Source organism: Paroedura picta, chromosome 6 (assembly GCF_049243985.1).
Source record: "Paroedura picta isolate Pp20150507F chromosome 6, Ppicta_v3.0, whole genome shotgun sequence".
Classification (NCBI taxonomy): Eukaryota; Metazoa; Chordata; class Lepidosauria; order Squamata; family Gekkonidae; genus Paroedura; species Paroedura picta.
The window spans coordinates 113,284,589-113,307,176 of NC_135374.1; the positions used below are offsets into that span (position 1 = coordinate 113,284,589).

Consider the following 22,588-nt stretch of genomic DNA (forward strand, 5'->3'; position numbering starts at 1 on the left):
CTGATCTCGTCTGATCTCAGAAGCTAAGCAGGGTCGGGCCTGGTTAGTACTTGGATGGAAGATGAGCTATAAAATGGCATCCCTAAGTGTTTGACGTGAACATGCATGGTCATATCACCCAATAAATGCTTACCAAATTTTAAAAATATTAAAAATTAATTAACTTAGATCCATTCAAGAAACTCTTCCAGGGCCATCAAGAAACCCCAGGGTTTCAGGAAACCCTGGTTGAGAAAGCTATAGTGGGAGGTCTTTCACCAAGAATGTTCCTTAGCTGCTACCATTCCAAGTATTGGTGGGAGATATTTTTAAAAATATCAGCATCCTGTGCCCCACTACATCGTTTCTGGTGAAAACTGAGAAGAGACATAAGGTCACTCTAGGAATCACTGGAAACTCTGTGGTAGAGCTATTTTATGTCACTTCCGGATTGTCCGCATAAGTGACATACACCACCTGCCTTCTATCAAACCTCCTGCTGGTTGTCAGGCACGACCTGACAGCCCTACCTGGGCCACACTGCAACTAGTACCTTCGAAAATTATAGTTCCAGTAGTGCAAGGGTGGCCAAACTGTGGCTCTCCAGATGTCCATGGACTACAATTCCCATGAGCCCCTGCCAGGGCATCTGGAGAGTCCATGGACATCTGGAGAGCCACAGTTTGGCCATTCCCACATTAGTGATTACAGCTAGTAGAATTCTTCTCTGAGTCTGTGACACTACCTCTTAAATTCATCTGAGACCACGGCTATGACTGCTTGTAGCTGTGAACTCCATGACTTCATGATGCATCACTGTGGGAAGAAGTTTCCCTTTGTTGGTCCTGAATCTACTGATGACCAGTTAACTGAGTTACCCTCCATGTTCTAGTACTTTGACAGGGGGAGAAATATTTCTCTCCCCACTTTGTCTGTCAAGCATATAAAGTCTGCAAGATTGCTCTCATCAATCTTCTTAAGGAGTCCTGGAAGAATTTTAAAAGGTTACCGGGGCTCCCTTTACGAAAGTCACGTTGATTTTTTTCTCTCTCTCTTTCTCTGCACAGTCAGTTCTGCATACGCTTAATCATGCCAGTCGAAGAATGCTTTCCACCAGCTGGGGACAGATGTTAGCCTAACAGATCGCCCAGCTCCTCCCTCTTCCCTTTTTAAGATGCAGCATTACACCGGCTACCTCTGCCAAGCAGGCTGGCTTTAGTGGCAAGTTGCAAATGTGTGTTTGATGAACCATTTCACGTTTTTAGTTTTGTTGGTCCAGTACCTGGCTGCACTCTGTATTGGAGCTGCATGCCTTGAAGAAGCCTGAAATCAACACTGATATAACGGTAACCCCTCTTAGGACTGATGTAGCATTAAAGGCAGGGTCCCAGGTGTTGGAGTGAGCGACTCGGCATGCCTGGAGATTGGGGGGCCCTACATCACTCTCTGTATAAGTGTTACCTTCTTGAAAGGGATGCCTCTAGAATCATAGAATCACAGAATAATAGAGTTGGAAGGGACCTCATGGGTCACCTAGTCCAACCCGCTGCACTATGCAGGACACAATGCCCTCATTCTCCCACACACAGAATGCCAGGCAAATTGTGATAGGAAAAGTACTCTTTAGAGCCAGCTTGGTGGCATGGTTAGGAGAACAGATTTCTAATCTGGTGAACCGGGTTTGATTCCCCGCTCCTCCTCCACATGCAGCCAGCTGGGCGAACTTGGGCTCATCACAGCACTGATAAAGCTGTTCTGACCAAGCAGTAATGTCAGGGCTCTCTTAGCCTCCCCCCCCCCTCCCTCAGAGGGTGCCTGTTGTGAGGAGGGCAAAGGGAAGGCAATTGTAAGCCACTTTAAGACTCTTTCTGATAGTAAAAAGCAGCATATAAAACCAAACTCTTCTTCTTCTAGATTAGCCTTCTTTCTCTTCTCTTGACTGCAACCTGAATGCGAACTGGAGAGAGCCAGCTTGGTGTAGTGGTTAAGAGTGGTGGCCTCTAATCTGGAGAACCGGGTTTGATTTCCCATTCCTCTTCCACATGCAACCGGCTGGGGAATCTTGGGCTAGTTACTGTTCTCTCAGGGCTCTCTCAGCCTTACCTACACCACAGGGTTTCTGTTTGGGGAGAGGAAGGGTAGGCAGTGATAGGCCACTCTGGGTAGTAAAATGTGGGGTACTTATTATTAAATCCATGAGTTCAGAGGTGGGCATGGGCACTGGGAGTGATTTGACCCCAGCATTGTACAATAAAACTGAACAGAGCCAACACCCCCTCAAAAAAAAAACCCAACTTATATACACAAGCAAACAATGGATCTTCCTGTCAGTGCACCCAATTGGTCAGTTTTGGTTTAAACTAACTGGATCTGGCAGACGGGATCTAGCCGTACATTGGTCAGTTACATTGTAAGTTACAATCCTGACTCGGACCTCATGCTCGGCCCCCGGCGGGTGTACAGATACAACGCTTATTATAGATAGGTAGATAAATTTATTACGGTACTAGACCAGTAGTCAAATTACAAAATACATAAAAACAACTGGCATTAACAAGATAAAAGAATCATTGATAACTAAAATATTATAAAATTTAAAAACATTCCAGCTATAAGAATCATTCTGATTTTAAAACTCATAAGCATTATCTCAAGCAACTGAGACTATCTCTACCTAAGTTGTTCCGAATCCAACCAGCTCTTCCTGGTTTTGATAGCTCTCCAAGCAAGTCTGGCCACAACAGAAGTTATTTCTGTGCTTTTGTCTGACAACATGTCTGTGGTTGCCTCTGAGTTGGGCTTATTCTGTAGGGCAGGGGTAGTCAAACTGCGGCCCTCCAGATGTCCATGGACTACAATTCCCAGGAGCCCTCTGCCAGCGTTCGCTGGCAGGGGGCTCCTGGGAATTGTAGTCCATGGACATCTGGAGGGCCGCAGTTTGACTACCCCTGCTGTAGGGAATACGTTCTCCCCTGAAATGCTTATTATTGTTGTCAGTGTTAGGGCTCGCAGCCTCCAGGATGCAGTTGGAAGCTGGAGATCTCCCTCCATTACCACTGATCTCCAAGTGAAAGAGAGGTCAGTTCCCCTGGAGAAAATGGCTGCTTTGGAAGGAAGGCTGTCAAGGTCCCTCTCCTCCCAAATGCCACCCTCTTCAGTCTCCCACCGGGGGGACTTCTTCAGGATTTCTCCAACACACAGCTGGCAAAGATTCTCCAAAAGTTATCTCCCCCAGCTATTGTAGCTTAAAGTAACACTTAAAGGGGTAATTTACGAGATGTTAAACGAGGCAAAATCTATTTATTAGATAGTAAAAACATTGGAATGTTAAAAAAAATATATTTCATCCGGTGCCAGATGCTAACACTGCTTGGACGCTAAAGGACATACACAAATAATTGGGTTGAACCATTGGCTTATGCCGGCATCTGAGGAGGACTGTGTTGCTTTCTTGGAAGACGATAGCCTCACAGCCATGGCCCTGGGGGAAGTATCATCTGAAGATGGGGGAGAAGCAGTGGCACAAATAGGGTTTCCCTGGGATTTTCTGACACATACTTTTTGGAGACGGCCTCTCCAGAAGACTTCATTGTGATCCCACAGAGTTTTCGAGGCAAGAGACATTCAGAGGTGGTTTGCCATTGCCTCCTCTGCATAGCAACCCTGGACTTCTTTGGTGGTCTCCCATCCAAGAAAAATACATAATAATAAAAAATTTATTTCTAACCTGCCCTTCTGAGTCCCTTGGGGTGGGCAACGGCACTAGAATTGGCATGCAAAATTAAAAATATTTACAATTATTACAAAAACACCCCCAACTAAAATTCCCAGACAGGGATGTCCCTTAGCAAAGAACTGATCTTCTGACTCTCCTCCTCCTTTCAGCGTGAGGCCAGCCACCTTGGTGGGTCTTCTTTTAGGCCTCAACTGTAAGCCTGGTGGAACAGGTCTGTCTTACAGGCCCTGTGAAAAAGATTAAGGCCCTGATTTCTCCTGGGAGCTCATTCCACCAGGTTGAGGCCAAGGCCTGAAAAGCCCCAGCCCTGGTTGAAGCCAGTTTCACTTCCTTCAGGCCAGGGACCCTGAACAGTTGTTGATCAAAAGACTGTAAGGTAGTTGGGCCATCCCTGCTTAGCATCTGAGATCTGACAACACTGAGCCAGCCTGGATTACTTCATAAGACAGTCCAAGGAGAGGATCCCCACCCATTTCAAGGTTCTCTGTGTCCCTGATTCCTCATCTTACTTCTCATTCAGAGGTTTCACACCCTGGACCAAGACAACAGGAAGTTCAAACTGAGAGATCAGCCACCCAAAGCCGAAATAACACTGCTTGTCTGTCTATTATTGGCACAGCCATATGTGACATGTCCCTTCAGGCATATTACCCAACACTTAAATGTTCTACATTAGGAAACAGATGATTGAGGGTTGGACAGGATGATGCGCTGACCTGTCATCACCCAACATGATATTCCAGTGGTCCTGCAAAGACCTCATGGCAGTGATGGAGAGTCCTAGACAGGTATGAGAAGACACATATGCAGAATTTTCAAGTAGGCCTCTTCTCATGTCCTCACTCTGAGCCAAGGCCAGTAACAGGTGGTCAGATATTTTAGTATTTTCATTTATTTATGTCCCTTGTCTAAATGTATATTAAAAGCTAAAACATGAATATTCTTCACAACGTCTTGCATTAAAACTGAATAAAGGACCATCAGATAAGTTTCTAGGGAAGCCAGTCCCTTGGTGGGTATCCCCTTGAATTATAGCCTATCCTCAGGCTAAAGAGATCAGTTCCCCTGGAGAAAAAAGCTACTTTGGAGAGTAGACGCCACAGCATTATGCTCCATTGAGGCCCCACCCCACCCCAAATCCTGCCCACTTCTGGCTCCATCCTCAAAATCTCCAGGTGTTTCCAACCCAAAGCTGCTACCCTATAAGTTTCATAAGCCATAAATTTAGGACTTGTGGCAATGAATATTTCCTCAATTAAAGAATCATCAAAGAATGGATGAAAATTCTGCAAAATGTAAAACCTGATTCCATTCAATAGATAACCCTAAATCTGTCTGCAGCTGTTAGGTATGATCACAAATATGAAACTGCTATAGAAGAGGCTGTATAACCTGAGTCCAAGCAAGAAGGAGCACACTTCGCTCTGTGGACCTGAATAGATTAATGACCCCTGACCCCAGGAGGTCTGCCTGGCTTCAATGAGGGCCAGGGCTTTTTCATCCTGGTGGAATGAACTCCTGGAACAGCTGAGGGCCCTGACAGAACTGGGTCAGTTCCACAGGGCCTGCAAGATTGAGCTCTTCCACCAGGCTTTTAGTTGAGGCTAGGCCAATAAAAAGATCTAGCCCCCACTCTGAAGTTTCCTCCTGATATCATCACCCCAGGGACTTGGCAGATTGGAGGAAGGATGTGTGTGCATGTGGGGGCGGGGGAGAGACTTGGGCAAGGTGGAGTGGGTTGGAGGATCTTTTATTGTTATGACTTTGTGTTTCATTGATGTTAGGCACCATGAGATGGGAGGTTTGTGAGCGGCAGCATATAAATGTAATGACAGACAGACAGAGATGATAGATAGATAGATAGATAGATAGATAGATAGATAGATAGATAGATAGATAGATAGATAGATAGATAGATAGATAGATAGATAGATAGATAGATAGATAGATAGATAGATAGATAGATAGATAGATAGATAGATAGATAGATAGATAGATAGATAGATAGATAGAGCTGCCTCCACCAGGGGGAAGGGCCTGCCATTCTTGAGGGATTTTCCTGCGAGGACAACTCAACCCACCAAATGTGTGTGGTAACTTTTATCATGTCCCATGTAAACAAAACAAGACAAAAATTGAGGCATTATTAGAACAGGCCTTCATTTTATTGTGAGAACTTGGGGAATCTCAACACATGAGTTGTGAGCATCCCAAGCTCATGAGATTGAAGTGGGTATAAAGACAATAGGTTAAAAAAGTAAATAAAAGAGCACAAAAAAGAGCAACGACTTGTTCTACTATCGCTCTTAATTAAGATTTGAAATCTCCTCAGCCTCTCCTTGGTGTCACATCCACCACAACATCTTCAAGGTTCATATTCTCTGCTTTCACCTGGATTTCCGAGGACGTGAGTAGACTTATCATTCTGCCGGGCTGAGGAGAAGGGTTTCCCCCTCCATAATAACCAAGGCTGCACATTAATATCACCCAGTTAACTTTTAAAAGGGCCCGAATCTTCCTATAATAAATACTCTTCATTGTGACAGGTAAATCTCAAGTCACACATTTGCCTTTGAAGTTTTAATGGCTACCCCGGCCTCATGATAAAGCTACTCCAGCTTTCGTTGGTAGTAATTTTGCAAAGCCTGGAGCGGCTCGACTCATCTTTACTGTTGCGCTCCCAAGGACGAGCTACTCATAAAATCGTGGGCTTCAAAGAGCCTGCTCCTTTTGAGCCTCGTTTTTTTTCCTTTTAAAAAAGGGAATTCTTCCTGAGTTTTTTACACGGCGGCTACACGACCGAGAGCACTCCTCCCTTTCCAACCTGTTCTTCGGGTCCTTCCGAGTGTCAGCAGCCATCTCTTGGCTGGGGTCCCATTTCTGACACCCTCTTAAATGTACATGTAGGCACTTTGCTTGCAGTAGTTACTCCTTTTTTTAAAAAAAAGTTGCACATCTCTTAAATTTGTTCAGGGGTGGTATTGGGGTTTTTGTCAGTAGTACCCCTGTTTTTTTGAGCCTCTTGTGGCGCAGAGTGGTAAGGCAGCCGTCTGAAAGCTCTGCCCATGAGGCTGGGAGTTCAATACCAGCAGCCGGCTCACGGTCGACTCAGCCTTCCATCCTTCCGAGGTCGGTAAAATGAGTACCCAGCTTGCTGGGGGGTAAAACGGTAATGACTGGGGAAGGTACTGGCAAACCACCCCGTATTGAGTCTGCCGTGAAAACTCTAGAGGGCGTCATCCCAAGGGTCAGACATGACCCGGTGCTTGCACAGGGGATACCTTTACCTTTACCTTTACCCCTGTTTTGCCTGCAGAAGGTCCATGGTTCATTCTCCAGTAAAAGGATGTGCTATATCAGGAGTAAGGAAAAACCTTTCTTGAGCCGAGTACCAGCGCCAGTGGGAGCAGACGATACCGAACTAGTTGTACTGTTGTAAGCAGCTACACAAGAGCCAGCACGACGTGGTGGTTAAACGGTGGTGGGTTTGATTCCCCACTCCACTACATGCAGCCAGTTGGGTGATCTTGTGCTAATCACTGTTCTCTTAGAGCAGAGGTAGTCAACCTGTGGTCCTCCAGATGTCAATGGACTACAATTCCCATGCGCCCCTGCCAGCGAACACTGGCAGGGGCTCATGGGAATTGTAGTCCATGGATATCTGGAGGGCCACAGTTTGACTACCCCTGTCTTAGAGCTATTCTGGCAGACTAGTTCTCTTAGAGCTCTCTCAGCTCCACCTACAGTATCTCACAGTGTGTCTGTTGTGGGGAGAGGAAGGGAAAGGTGGTTGAAAGCTGCTTTGTTGGGACTCCTTCAGGTAATGAAAAGCAGGGTATAAAAACTCCAGCTCTTCTTTTTCTTCTTCCGCACCCAGATCGTTGGGCTTGCAATGGGGTCACTTTACTTAGGATCGCACTGTAGATGGGCTGACTCAGTTATATTTGGGTAGCTTGTGCAGTGAGCCTTCTATTCCAGGTGTATCCTTTAGGGCTCCCAACTCTGGATCAGGAAATTCCTAGATATTTAGGGACAGAGCCATAGGAAAGAATCATAGAATCATAGAGTTGGAAGAAGAAGAAGAAGAGGAAGAAGAAGAAGAAGAAGAAGATGAAGAAGAAGAAGAAGAAGAAGAAGAAGAAGAAGAAGAGTTGGTTCTTATATGCTGCTTTTCTCTACCCGAAGGAGTCTCAAAGCAACTTCCTTCCCTTTCCTCTCCCCACAACAGACACCCTGTGAGGTGGGTGAGGCTGAGAGAGCCCTGATATCACTGCTCGGTCAGAACAGTTTTATCAGTGCCGTGGCGAGCCCAAGGTCACCCAGCTGGCTGCATGTGGGGGAGTGCAGAATCGAACCCGGCATGCCAGATTAGAAGTCTGCACTCCTAACCACTACACCAAAGGGGTTGTACAGGCCATCAACCCCCTGCTCAATGCAGGATCAGCCTAAGGATAAGTATCTGTCCAGCCACTGCTAGAAGACTGCCAGTGAGGGGGAGCTCACCACCTCCTTAGGCAATGGGTTCTACTGTGAATTCATTCTGTGAATTTTTTTTTTTTTACTGATATCTAGCCGGTATCATTCTACACGTCCTCTCTCTCTCTCTCTCTCTCTCATTTATTTATTATTAAATAAATATTTTTTTATATTTATTATTATTAGATTTTTATACCGTCCTCCCATATGGCTCAGGGCAGTTCACATTGCAAGGGTAACACATAGAATAGTCTAACAAATTATACAGTCTTAAATAATATATCAAAAATCTAACAGTGGCTTCCCATAAACGATAAACAAGCCCCCAGAGAGGTCAGGCTGCTTCAGGTCATAGAGAGGGTGTCTGAGGGGGGACCAGCGGATGTTGTTGGGTCGGTCAGCCTCCAGCAAATGCCTGGTGGAGGAGCTCCCTTTTGCAGGCCCTGCGGAATTGTGGGAGTTCACGCAGGGCCCTGATCTCTTCAGGGACCAGGACAGAAAAAGCACTGGCCCTTGTCGAGGACTGACGTGCTTCTTTGGGGTCAGGGGAAATGTTTGAAACTTGGGGAAACTGGAAAGAAACTCGTCTGAAACACTTTCTTCTTTAGCAGGTGGCCAGGTTTTATAATCTTATGCTATTTGCCCTTTAGTCGCTCACAACTACGTAAGAGGATCTATAGGATTGGGCAATTACGTTTCTTTTCTGCAGACGCATGCTGCTCTCGAATCCTCTCGCCTACTTCAGGTTTCTTCATCTCCTGTGACGTGTGGAAGAAACTGGCCTGTATTTGGAAATCGACAAATTGAACCAAGGAGCGTGCAAACAGCCCTAACCAAAAACAGTAGACCAGCTTGTTTCAGGCCTTGTGCACTGCCAGTTCTCTGGCAGCCACGGTAAACAAATCAGTTTTGCGACACTCGTTCCGAATTAAGAAAGAGAAAATGGAGGCAGCTCCACTTTCAAAGTTATGGTGTATTGCTGATCGCCTCCCATCCCATCTGGTATGGGCCATAATACAGAGAACTGTATTTTAATCCGGGCAAGGCAGAATGGATACTGCTCAGGAAGGCAGAGTACTTAAGAGTCAATGGACCAGCTTTAGATGGGGATGGGTGGTTGTCAATGGATAAGCCAGTTGCTGTTGTAGCTAGAAGCTCCTTCTTTGAATGACAACTGGCAGGTAAACTGGCCCATTATTTGCTGACCTAGCCTCACTTATCCATGCATCTGAAGCTTCCAGGTTGGATTTAGGGATGCCGGCCTCCAGGTGGGAACTGGAGATCCCCTGGAGTTACAACTAATCTCTAATCTAAAGAGATCAGTTCCCCCAGAGAAATGAGCTGCTTTGAAGGGTGGACTCCATAGCAATATACTCCACTGAGATCCTTCCTTTCCCCTAAATCCTGCCCACTCCCAGCTCCACCCCTAAGTCTTCAGGTGTTTTCCCAACCTAGAGCTGGACTACTGTGATTTGCTGCATATGGTGCTGCCATTGAAGATATCTTAGATGATGTAATTGTTGCAGAAAGCAACTGTTTGGGGCAGCGTGGTCAGGCAGAGACACAGAGAAATGTCATCAGCAACAGTGTGATGTCACTTCTGGGGGAAATTGGAAGTGACATCACACGTCTCTAGGAATAGCTGGAAACTCTAAATGCTACAGTTTGCCGAGATCAGGCAGAGGGTAATACTAGATCAGAGACAGTCCAGGATTTTTCTTGGGAGCTGGAAGGAGTTTGAGAGAAGGATCATTGCTGGGTATGGTCCGTATCTTAATTCTGCAGTCTTTTCTGGAAAAGGAAAAGTGCACATTTTTTTAAAAAAATTGTTTTGGTGTAACACTGGGTATGTGATAGGGTTCTGCACTTCGGCTTGGTTTGGCCACCTTGGTGATCACCGAAGCCCGAGGTGGCCATCACCACAGTGTGGAGAGGAGGGGCAGTGACGGCAGCATGCCAGCCAGTGGCCGTACACAAGCGCAGAGTGCACCTGCGTGCAGCCACTGGCTGACATGCTGCCGCTGCCACCCCTCCTCTCTGCAGCGCTGGCCTCCTGCATGCCAATTTGGGCTTCGGTGATCACCAAGGTGGCCGAACCAATGTTAGGGATCCTTGCCCTAGCACAAAATAGGTCTTCCGCCTGTGGAACATGACTTACGTGGTTCCGTTCTCCTGCAGCAGCTCTGAATGCCCCCCAAATCTTCCTCCCGTGGGCTCCCTCCTCAAGAAGCAGGTTTTGAGGGGGAGGGTCATTTGGGGCTGCCATAGGTCAAGACAGCCATGCTCTGGAGGGGGGAGTCCTTGAACCTGCAGAGCGTGTGCATGATATTACATCTCTAGTTGATACAAGGGCAGTGGTGGAACCAGGGGAATGTTCTCTGGATTTATTTGGAAATGTTACAAATAATATGAGTGCGTTGCTCTCTCGAATGACTGCTGTGAATGTTACCCTTAAGTGCCTTATAAAAGTTTGACAAAGAGGTTAGGAACCTAACAGTTCTTAGGTCAGACCCTTATATAGCCCCTTTCAAGTTAGACAATGTTTAACATTCGCATGCACTGCGAGTACTTTATTTGCAGATGATACCCGCTAACGCTCTTTAATAATCAGGATTCTCTCCTGTTTTGTTGGGAGGGGGTGTGGATTTGCTTCTTTGCGAGTACTGAAAAGCCCTTTTATATCACAGAAATTAGCTCAAATGTCCGCAGGCATGGTATGTACTTTCAAATGGCTCACAATTCTCTTGATGGCTGCTGCTAATATTTCAAAGATGAAGTAAGTTCCCCCCGCCCCGGAGTGGAGGGGGTGCATTTCGCATTTGTGTAACTTAAAAAAACAAAAAAAACAAAAAGAGATCCGAGTCCCATCTTCCTTAGCAGAAGGGTGTTGCGGGTAAATATCCCTGCCAGGAATTGAAAAAAACTGACAATTATATCAGAAAAAATTAATGTACTTGTATGCTAATATTCCTGAATGTTTGATTAAGGTACAATCCTGTTTGATTAAGGTACAATCCTGATATCAGTGAGTGCGAAGCCATCTCTTTCATTCAGCCCTTGAGAACAGTGAGATTTCGCTACAGCTGGATGGCACCCTTGTTTATTCTTGGGGCAGGAGTGGGCGAGGATTTCCCCCTCTATTATGCGTGGTTACTCAGAAACAAGAAATTCAACCAGATGACACTGAAAGCTTCCAAACGTATTAGAGAGAGTACAATAATAGCAGTCCTTGTATTTTTACCCTCTGGAGTCAGGACTTCATTAAACCCTCAATGTGAAAACTTAAAATGCATCTCATGTTCCGTGCTCTTCTGCGGCAGCTCCACAAAGACGGGTCTAAAACGGAGCCGTGGAGCTGGACAGCGTGTTCACCTGATCCGGCACTTGACACCAGGCCTGGATGCTCCGTATGCAAGTCAGGTCATGCTCATGTCAGTTTGAAGCCCTACGTTAAAATTTGTTTTGACCTCCATATGCTCCATGTGGTATACTGGGAAGGGGGGAATTGTCACCGAAGAACAAGAGTTGTTTTTGTACCCTGCTTTTCACTGCCGAAAGGAGACTCAAAGCAGCTAACAATCACCTTCCCTTCCTCTCCCCACAAACCCGGTTCTTAACCACTACACCACACTTTGTTGTTGTTAGGTGCGAAGTCATGTCCGACCCTTTGCCACCCCATGGACAAAGATCCTCCAGGCCTTCCTGTCCTCTACCATTCCCCAGAGTCCATTTAAAAACCACACTAGCTGGTGGTTTTTATGCCCTGCTTTTCTCCACCCAAAGGAGTCTCAAAGTGGCTTACAACTGCCGTCTGTTCCTCTCCCCACAACAGACACCGTGGGAGTGGGGTGGGGCTGAGAAAGCTCTGACAGGACTGCTCTACAAAAACAGCTCTAACAGGACTGTGACTGGCTCAAGGTCACCCAGCTGGCTGCATGTGGAGGAGCATGCCTGATTAGACGCCGCCCCTCTTAACCACTACACCCAGCTAACTCTCTTTGCATGTCGATGGTCTTCCTAAACTACAGCCCTTTCTCCCGTTCCATTCAACCACACTGAATAAATGAAAGCATTTGTCGTTGGGGAATCTGGCTCTGCCCAAGACCAGTGGGATAACTGCGCTGGAAATACAGTACTCTGTGGGATTTATAAAATAATCTGTCCCAGTGTGTCCATGCGGAGATTTGCTCAAATGCCTCCCTGCATGCGAGGGCCACCCTCCTAGCTAAAATGGCACCTTAAACCCCAGAGAGTATTTCTTGGTTTCCGTTAGGGAAATGCAAACTTCGATGTGGAGCCATCTCAGTGAAACTTCAGGTGGCACCTCTGGTTGTTTCCCTCATGGCTTAAGGAAATGTACCGAAAACATTTGGGAACCTCCAGCCCAGGGTGATAAAACCTCAGCGAAAATTGCCTACTGTGACAGACAGTTTACAAGCTGTGCTTTACTGCTAGCAAAGGAATGTATGACCAAAAAAGAAAGAAAGAAGAAAAAAAAAGCCATTTAGAGCATTCCTGAAAATGGCAACATGCATCATGCCTCTCATGATCACATTCTCAAAAGCAACTGTTGGAAGGAGTCCTGGTAAATAAGAGTGGTTAATGTCGAATGACATCGCAGTGCCTCAGGGATCGTGGAAATCCCCTTGCTGCAGTGTTCCCTCAATGAGACGGGCGAGGAAAACACGTCGCAGGCTGGAACCCGCGCCCAAAACGCACACATCTGCTCCGCTTTCCCCACAGAACTCCTGTCACGAACCCATAGATGTCTGCCACATAAGGGGAAGGTTGATCTATATGGAAGATGATATGTTGAGTCAGGAAAAGAGAACGGTGCATTCAAACTGGGAAAGGGCCGGAGATGTTTTGACAACATCTGTCACACTGGCACCTGTTATTTTTTGTCCAGAACTGCAAAGTTTCAGAAATATCAAGATGGGCAGCCCGGCTAGTCGGTCCGCAGCCGTTGAAAAGAGCAAGTGTCCAGTGGCATCTTAAAGGCTATCGCAATTTGTGGCAGCGTGGGAGCTTTCGTGAGTCACAGGTCACTGCTTTGGATACCCTGAAGCAGGGGTAGTCAAACTGCGGCCCTCCAGATGTCCATGGACTACAATTCCCAGGAGCCCCCTGCCAGCGTTCGCTGGCAGGGGGCTCCTGGGAATTGTAGTCCATGGACATCTGGAGGGCCGCAGTTTGACTACCCCTGCCCTGAAGGGATCTGAGGAAGTGAGCGGTGACTAATGAAAGCTTGTATCCTACCACACATTTTGTTCATCTCTAAGTTGATGCCGGACTCGCTCGTTCCTAAAGTTTCACATGCTGTACTGGGCATAAGATCCATCATTCATTATCCGATCTCATTTTAACATTATAAAACAATTTGGGTCAATTTGGGCCTTTTCCAGTTGCCAACTCTGAACCGGGAAATTCTTGAAGATTTGGTGGCAGAGTCTGGGGAGAGGGACTTCAGTGGGGGTTGATACCATGGAGTGCACCCTCTAAAGCAGCCATGTTCCTCTCCACGCCACGGTGCTGACCTCCTATGCGCCGCCTTCGGCTTTGGTGATTGCCAAGGCAACAAAACCATGACAAAGCGCGTAACCCTACACGGTGTGGCGAAAGCCCAGCTTAATGCGGTGTAGCGGTTGCAGTGTTGGACTAGGGTCTGGAATACCCAGGGTTGAATCCCACCCTCTGCCAGGACGTTTCCTGGGTGACCTTGGGGCAACCACACACTCAACACAATCTGCCCCATAGGGCCGTTGTGGGGATAAAAATGGACAAAGACCAACCATTCTTCAGTCATATTGTGACTATTTTTGAATGTTGGTAGTAGCAAATTGTGCATTTTAGTAGCAAATTTGTGCATTCGCTGGCAGGGGCTTCTGGGAATTGTGGTCCATGGACATCTGGAGGGCCGCAGTTTGACTACCCCTGCTTTAGAGGATGGGTCTTGCTCCTAATGTGTAGACGGGTGCCGTGTGGCGCCTCCTACAGCCCCAGCAGGATAGTGCATGGAGATGGTTGGGTAGTGACTTTTCAGCACAGGCACCGCCTCTTCCTGTCATGTGACTCATGTGTCATGTGACCCCCTCCCACAACATGGTGTCATGTCAGTCCCTGTACAGTTGCCTGCTTAAGAAGTCTCACGCACACATCAACACACATAATACTAAACTTAGGCACTTTTGTTTTATTTTCCAAAAGAAAAAAAAGTATTTTATATATATATTTATATATATTTATATATAAACCATTTCATTCTCTTTCAACAAAGATACAGCTGTCCGCTTGATCATTTGCATAGGATATACCACCATAAAAAAATAAGGGCCAGGAAAGGGGGGGGACAGAAGGACTGGGGGAAAGCAGCGAAAAAGCAACTAATATATGCTTTGGGCAGGGGGGGGGTTCTCCCCCCTGATTAAACATTTGAAGCCTTACAAAAAAATTATGTACATCTTTCTTTTTTTTATCTCCCCATCATCTATTTACAGTTATGAGCAATGCTTTTTTTCTTTTTTAAAAAAAGCTATAACAACTTTAATTTATCAAGTTTATGGAAATAATGTTTTTTTTAAAAAAAATGTGTACCATATACCACAAAACAATAAATAAAAGACGCAAACAATAGTCTGAACAAAGTTTTGCTGTTTGAGAACTACTTCTTTTTTTTGGCATGTCAGGTATTTTGGTTGACAGCGTGGCATTAGGGGTTAGATCCTGCAAAAAATTGCCACTTGGTGCTAGGATTCTTGCACAGGTGGAAATGCAAAGAAAAAGGCAGTGCCAGTAGCTGCTGAGAAGCCAAGCTTGCAGTGTCCTGACCTGCGTTTCCACTCGCGCAAAGACCTGGCCAACCAATTTCTGGGCACTGTGATGCGCAACTGGAAGTGTGTCACAAGTCAATTGGCATTTCCCGTGGCGCCATCACTGGATCCAAGCCAATAGCTTGCAGCACAGAAAGACCCTGTAAGGGCTTGTGGGGAGTTTCCAGAGCATACCAGACCTTGTTACATTTTGTCAGCGCTAGCTCTTTGGGAAGCATTAGGAACCACTCCAGTGACCCTTGACCCCTGGGTGAGATCAACCTATTCCCAATCACAGAATGGGTAGAGATTCCCAACCAGGGCTCTGGGGAAACCTTGAGTTCCGCAGGGGTTCCGTGGCCTTCCCCAGAAGTTCGGAAGACCGCTAACATCATTAGACATCACTGGAGCCCACTTCCCCTGTTACTCAAAAGGTCTAAATCTCTTTCTCCACGATGGAAATGGTAAATGAACGACCGATTGGTTGGCCCCCGCGCATCTTACTCCTGCGCCCACTTCTCTGAAGGGCATGTCAACACTTCTGGGATTCCACAAAGCCTGAAAAATATTTGAGGGGTTCCTCCATGCAATAGGCTGGCGCAGAGCCTTAGGACAAGGGGGAAGCCACAACGTTACTGCTCAGTCATCAATCTCTAAAAAAAACTGCTTCATCAGTGAACAAGAACCCCTACTACACAAACGTAATATCTCCCCGGGTCATGGCCTAAACGTGCATGATTTCATTACTTGCAGCACGTCTCACAATCTTGTTGAGTACTTCTGTGATTCTGAACATCAGGTGCCACTACAAAATGGCTGCTGCTGGGTACTGCAGCCAATTACGAACTACTGGGAGTTTCCAACCTTGAGTTCAACCCTGCTTCTGAATGGGCACTCCCTGCAGAAATGACATCCCTCCGGCCTTTCCTGAAGCAGTTCCTGCTTCAAAGTGGATGAAAGCCAGGAATGAGTTTACTTGGGGAAAATGCAAATGAGCACGAGGAAAATTGTAGGTGAGCAACGCAGAGCCCACAAGCACCAGGTTGGGGGATCACTAGTGAAGATTATCTAACCAGCTTCTACAAATGAATCCCCTAGTTCTAAACTCTTCTTCTGATCTCAGGAGGCAACTATTATGCATCAGATTCCCACCAGGCAATGAAGGGTAATTTAGGCATGGCTGGAAATTCAGGAAACTCTTATGCCAATTCAGTTAACACAGAGAAAACTCTTGAATGGTCTGAACCAGGGGTAGTCAAACTACGGTCCTCCAGATGTCCATGGACTACAATTCCCATGAGCCCCTGCCAGCATTCGCTGGCAGGGGCTCATGGGAATTGTAATCCATGGACATCTGGAGGGCCACAGTTTGACTAGCCCTGGTCTGAACTAAGCAAAAAAAAAAAAAAAAAAAAGCCAAACCAACCTGGACCTGTGGCTGATATGCAGAGGTTCTTCATGAGACAAATCAATGCAGAAAAGGATTCTTCGAGAGCACCTGAAATGCATGGGAGTAGCCCGTTGACTTGACATGGGGTGAAGAGGTTTACTCCAATGGAATGAACCTAAATGGAGATCCTTGGGACATGGGCCAATTTAAGTGAGAATGGTTTGAATGGTACCCAAGTTATCTATGTTATACATGCAACATATGCCTACATAAATGATAAGGCTTAGCAACGAAACTCAAACCACCTTCTGATGGGGAAAGATTTTGAAACTGGGTATAGATATTCCCAAGATGTTTCGACAGTGTGCTTTCAACAGAAGAGTGAGGCCCATTTTATTATATTAAGCGATAGCACTGTTTTTTTCAAAATACGGGTCGTATTTAGAAGCTCCAATGTTAGTTCTACTAGTCCAAGAGGCTATATGTAAGGAATGAGCAGGTATATGTATTTGACACTGAAGAAAATCAGCGACACCTCTGAGAGAACACTTCAATTATCCTGGAACTTTTGTTACGAGATCTCTGAATAGCTTTCCTCAAGAAAATCTGGCGGGTGTGAGGAGTGAGAGGTGGCAGATTAGGAATTCATACAAAGATCTGTGTAAACCAGGCCCTAAAAAGCAGGGGTAGTCAAACTGCGGTCCTCCAGATGTCCATAGACTACAAGTCCCATGAGCCCCTGCCAGCAAACGCTGGCAGGGGCTCATGGGAATTGTAGTCCATGGACATCTGGAGGACCGCAGTTTGACTACCCCTGCCCTAAAGAATATTAAGTATAATCCAGGTAAAGGCATTTATGTCTCACAGATGCCAGTGGTAGAGACAAACATCTTTAGAACCTTTTGATTTCAGCTAGAAAGCATTAACCATGTGCTTAAGATACTCTCTTTGACTGGATCAGACACTTTTTTCCCCCTTCACTTTGCCGTGTAGCTTTATTTTTTAAAGAATAAGAGGGAAACTATCCTGTTAACTGCTTTGTACTCCTTCCAAGCAGGCATCCACTTCTGCATCTGAACTTGACCACAGCTTACGGGAATTTCTGATATATTAATATTGCCCAGAACTGTACTACTTGATTTACAGTTTAGGTAACCACAACCTGAGAACATTTTTATAAAATGCAAGTAAAAATGGAGCTATATTGCCCTCATAAAATGGGCAATGTTATTCAGTCCCTAAACTAAAAAATGTGGCACGTCTGAGATTTTACTTTTTTTGTTTCCTTGGCCATTGTGGCGTGGCTGTTTTTCTTTAGTGCCGTCTATGTAAGCAGGTATCATTGCAGGGGGCTATGGAGGTGGATGTTTCTGCTGTAATATAGTTAATGAAATATACATTGACAACAGCAATCAAAATGGTCCTGCCTCCCTACCAGTTTCAAGAGAAGAGAACTTGAAGAGGGCAGGTGAAGGTTCAACAAGAATGGGCAAGAAATTAGCTCGGCTTAGACATTGCACAAAATCTGGGTTTAATTCAATTAACTGCAATCAGTGTGACTGAACATCATTACACAAACCGTGGCTGGTTAAGGTCCATCAAACTGAACTTGGTTTCTGAGCCACACTCTCAGTCTGAACTATCATCTTCCCCAAAACTACAGAAAGAAGTCTATGCACCTCAGTATTTGTTGGGACAAACCAGGACTGGAGTGATCGCCTGGTTCCACAAGCAAAGCACAGTTGAAATAAACCACGGTTTGGTGTGATGGCTGAACTGGGCCTTTTGAAGGGTGTGCAAAAACTGGCTGGCTGGTCTCAGCTGACCTCTTGGAGCGGAGGACATTCCCCTCTGGGTGTCACAATGCATTTGCACAACAGCCTTTTAAAGATGGACACAATTCCCCCCTCCCCCCAAGATACAGTATTCCTTCTCCTCTGCTATGCTTCACACCCATACATTCATAAGAACAAGCTTCTGCACATGGCTAGTTGGTGGGAAACTGCAAACACAGACATGCAAAGGGATGCTGTGCTGCTTGACTTCCCAACCTCAACCAGCAATGGTGCCTGTGTACATGCGACACTCCCAAATAAGCTGCCAAACTGTGTAAACAGCTGTAACTCTCCCCAAACCAGCTGTTCAGCACAACTGTAGTTTATCTGCATGGGCCATACGCACGTATGCTGCATACTTCCAGTCGTATCAAAGCCAATGCCCACATGGAAATTGGAACATACCTCTGCGGAGCCCGTTTTGTGTTTTGGTATTAAAAATTCACATCCGCAACTCTTCCTTTTAAAGCGATTGTCAACTTAGCTGATAGGAAGAGGTCTGATGTTCTGGGGGCCACACACACCCTTGTTGTTTAAGTTTTTGGTACTTGCCCTATGGTTTATATATGACTGTAGTGGTTAAGAGCAGTGGCCTCTAATTTGGCAAGATGGGTTTGATTCCCCTCTCCCCCACATGCAGCCAGCTGGGTGACCTTAGGCTAGCTACAATCCTGACAGAGCTGTTCTTACAGAGCAGTAATGTCAGGGCTCTCTCAACCCCACCTCCCTCACAGGGTGTCTGTTGTGGGGAGAGGAAAGGGAAGTCAATTGTAAGCCGCTTTGAGACTCCTTCAGGTAGTGAACAGCGAGATATAAAAACCAACCCTTCTTCCACAACTATTTTGTTGGGGGTGGGGATGGGAATCTTGTTTTGTATACTCAGTGCATCACACCTAAGTGATAAGTAAAGGGTTTGAATGGTTAGCTGACGAAAGGAAGCCAAGGCGGTACCATTTTGAGAGGTATTTAAAATGTCAGAATTTGAGATGTGCCATATTAAACTGTCAGAAGTAAAATGACCACTACTATTCCAGTCGATTTTTCTAAAAAAAACAAATGAAAAAATTCTCTTGTAATAAAAAGTTAAAAGCTGATTTGCATATTTACAAAATCTTTGTCGTAACAAACATGCAACGTACAGAACATTTTGTTCCATGGCTATTTATGGATTTCTCTCTCTATAATAAGTTCATCTCCACAGAAAGGAAAACAAAATTATAAAACATAACAATAAAAGTATTAAAAACATCCAGCAAAATTTCTTACATAAAAAATAAATCGTGGCTTGTCCTCAACAAATTTTATTTGGCTGTAAATTCAAATTTAAAGTTCTATTTCCTAAACACTGTCCCCGTACGAGAAACAGTGTTTTGGTCAGGACACTTAAAAAATATAGATACCAGAGCATTTGAGACGTAATACTTAAATTTAGGGACACTTCCCAGATCACATTTTGCAGACAGGAGCCAGGGCAAGTCTTGGGAAAAGTGTGCATCAGTTCTAATGCCAGGTTTTCCCTTTCCCAAGGAATCACCCAACCAAACTGCAGTTTGATGGGACAGCGAACACGAGTCAATTTACCAGACAGCACCCATGGGAAAGGAGACTGGAGTATTGGATTGGTTTAACTCTGTGTTGTAGCTGTGCCCTCAATCGCTTTCAGGCCCACAGATAAGAGGACTACAACATTAGGCAATTGCCTCTAGACCCACTGCAAGATCTACACCAGGGGTAGTCAAACTGCGGCCCTCCAGATGTTCATGGACTACAATTCCCAGGAGCCCCTGCCAGCGAATGCTGGCAGGGGCTCATGGGAATTGTAGTCCATGGACATCTGGAGGGCCGCAGTTTGACTACCCCTGATCTATACACATCTATACGCAAACGCGCCCTCTGCAGCTGAACAAAGGGTCCGTGTGTAAAATGAAATGCTTGCACGGCCAATGCCAACGGGGGCTTTTGTTTGCAGATACCTGCGTGGCACTGACCGGTCCGTATCTGCAAAATATACACCTATGGCAGGTGGCCCTGAGATGAGAAAGCCAAGTGAAAAGCAAAATCTGTACAGCCTTAAAATGGCAGGACACTCCCAAGGGTGGCAAGCACAGTGTCTTCCCTGTTTCCTCATAAATATTACAAAATACACATCTTTCCAGTTTGTTGGTTTCCTGTATTAAAAATGCAGAACAGTTTTGTACACAGTCAAAAGACTCAAAATCTAAAATTTCTAACTGAAAACGTACACTCGGGGTGGAGGCGCTAGGACGTTGCATAGATACCACCCGACAGCCTTCGTGGGGGAGGAGGAGGAGGAGGAGGAGGAGGAGGAAATCCTCGGCCCTAGTTCTGGTGTCTCTTCATGTGCAGAGCCAAGTGGTCAGATCGAGAGAAGCTGCGATTGCACACGGCACACTGGAAGGGCTTGGCGCCGGTGTGCTTCCTGTAGTGGCGGGTCAGCTCGTCGGAGCGGGCAAATCTCCAGTCGCATCCTTCCCAGGAGCATTTGTATGGCTTCTCTCCTAGAACGAGAAGAAGAAGATCCGTCAGTCACCCTACAGCAAGAGTCCAGCCCAAGTAACAGGGAACTGCCCCCCCCCCCAAATGGACGCATTTACATAAAACATTTTTATGCTGCCTTTCCACACAAGCAGGGTCCCCCAAGGGGGCAAACATAAAAGACATTAAAACATTTGAACGATTAAAAGTAACCTTTAAACTTATAGGAAAAAAGTTTGAGTCCAGCAGCAAGACCAAGTTTTATTCCAGGTATTAGAAGAGAAAAAGCTGCCATTTTTGTTACCTGCTTTTTACTACCTGAAGGAGTCTCAGAGCGGCTTACCATCGTCCTCCCTTCCTCTCCCCACAACAGATACCTTGTAAGGTGGGTGGGGTTGAGAGAGCTCGGAGAGAACTATAGCTGGCCCCGGTCACCCAGCTGGCTGCATGTGGAGAAGCAGGAATCATAGCCAGTTCTCCGAGGGCATGCGCATGAAAGCTTATACCTACCAACTTGCTTGGTCTTAAGGGTGCCCCTTGGACTCAAACTTCATCCTGCTGTGAGAGACCAATACCCACCTGAATCTATTTAAACTTAAACAATAGTAGAGGAAGGCCAATGAACCATTATTGGGGGGGGGGGGGCAATTCAAATGAAACAAAGAAAGGTCTTCATTAACTGGTGGATGGCCCCAATGGAGGAGAGAGAGGGAAGTCCCTGGGGAGGGTTTCAAAGTTTAGGGGCACCAACCAAGAAAACCCTTTCTCCAATCGCCCTTTATCAAGCCTCAGCTAGTGATGCAACTGAAACAGGGTCTCCAAAGAAGATCATAGTGATCAGGTAGGTATATATGGGAGAATGTGTTGAGAAAATAACACCAACCCCTTTGTTCCTTGCATAGTTTCTTTACTAGCCACCCTTAGCCTCCAGGGAAGGGCGGGGTATAAACGCAACTATAAGCAAATAAATAGATGTAAGGCAATTTTTACATGAAAGAAGTCCAGGAGTAGGATAATCCTGCCCTGAAGCTGAAGCAGTGCAATTCAGGATTCTACCATCTCATTCTGAATGTGTCCCTGCGGCTACTTTTGCTGCATGGGAACTTCTATGACACATTTTTTCCTGGGTCACTTGGGTAACTCCAGAGGGTTACACTATGGGTGCAAAGGGACATCCCACAATGTAAACACTCCGTTTACAGATTGGGGCTTCCACTATTATTCACGTGTTGGGTAGCCATCTTCTAGGTGGGGCTGGGATCTCCCGGAATCACAATGAATCTCCACAAATCACAATGGATCTCCAAACTACAGCAATCCGTTCCCCTAGTTCAGCCTTTCTCAACTTGTTTACCGTTGAGAAACCCCTGAAATAATCCCCAGGCTTTGTGAACCCCAGAAGTGGCAAGATTGTGCAGAATATGGTGGGGAAGCACACCCGGGGCCCCTCCCCTTCTCACCCACTCCAGACCCATCACTGGTCATTTGGCAGGGACGGGGGAAGGCAGACGGACATTACCATATATTGTCATAACACCCGATAATCACCAGATTTTTTAAAAATTACAAAATTAACTAACTCCCACTCATTCAGGAAACCCTTCCAGGGCTGTCAAAAAACCCTGGGTGAGAAAGCCTGCCCTAAACAAAAATGGCAGCTTCAGAGCATGGACTGTATTGCACTACACCCAGTTGTGGACCTCCCGCCCCCGAGGGTCTACCCCCCAATCGTCAAGAATTTCCCAAAGCAGAGTATGTGGGGCAACTCCTACTCCAATGTAGCTCCCAATCTTCTAAAAGGATCCTTGTTCTCCCTTTTCTTTTTAACAGGACTCCATTTACCCAGGTACAGGCAGAGGAAACACAA

The 22,588-nt window shown here is 46.0% G+C and overlaps 1 protein-coding gene across 2 annotated transcripts in view; it reads right to left on the minus strand.

Annotated features, from left to right (window-relative positions):
• Positions 1-14,364: 14,364 nt before the first annotated feature.
• KLF5 (KLF transcription factor 5) overlaps positions 14,365-22,588 on the minus strand; it is a 39,006-nt gene continuing 30,782 nt past the window's right edge. For both annotated transcript variants that reach the window (XM_077343991.1, XM_077343992.1), the window contains exon 4: positions 14,365-20,744. In XM_077343991.1, coding sequence (XP_077200106.1) covers positions 20,566-20,744 — 179 coding nt within the window. In that variant the 3' untranslated portion in view covers positions 14,365-20,565. The remainder of the gene's footprint in view (positions 20,745-22,588) is intronic.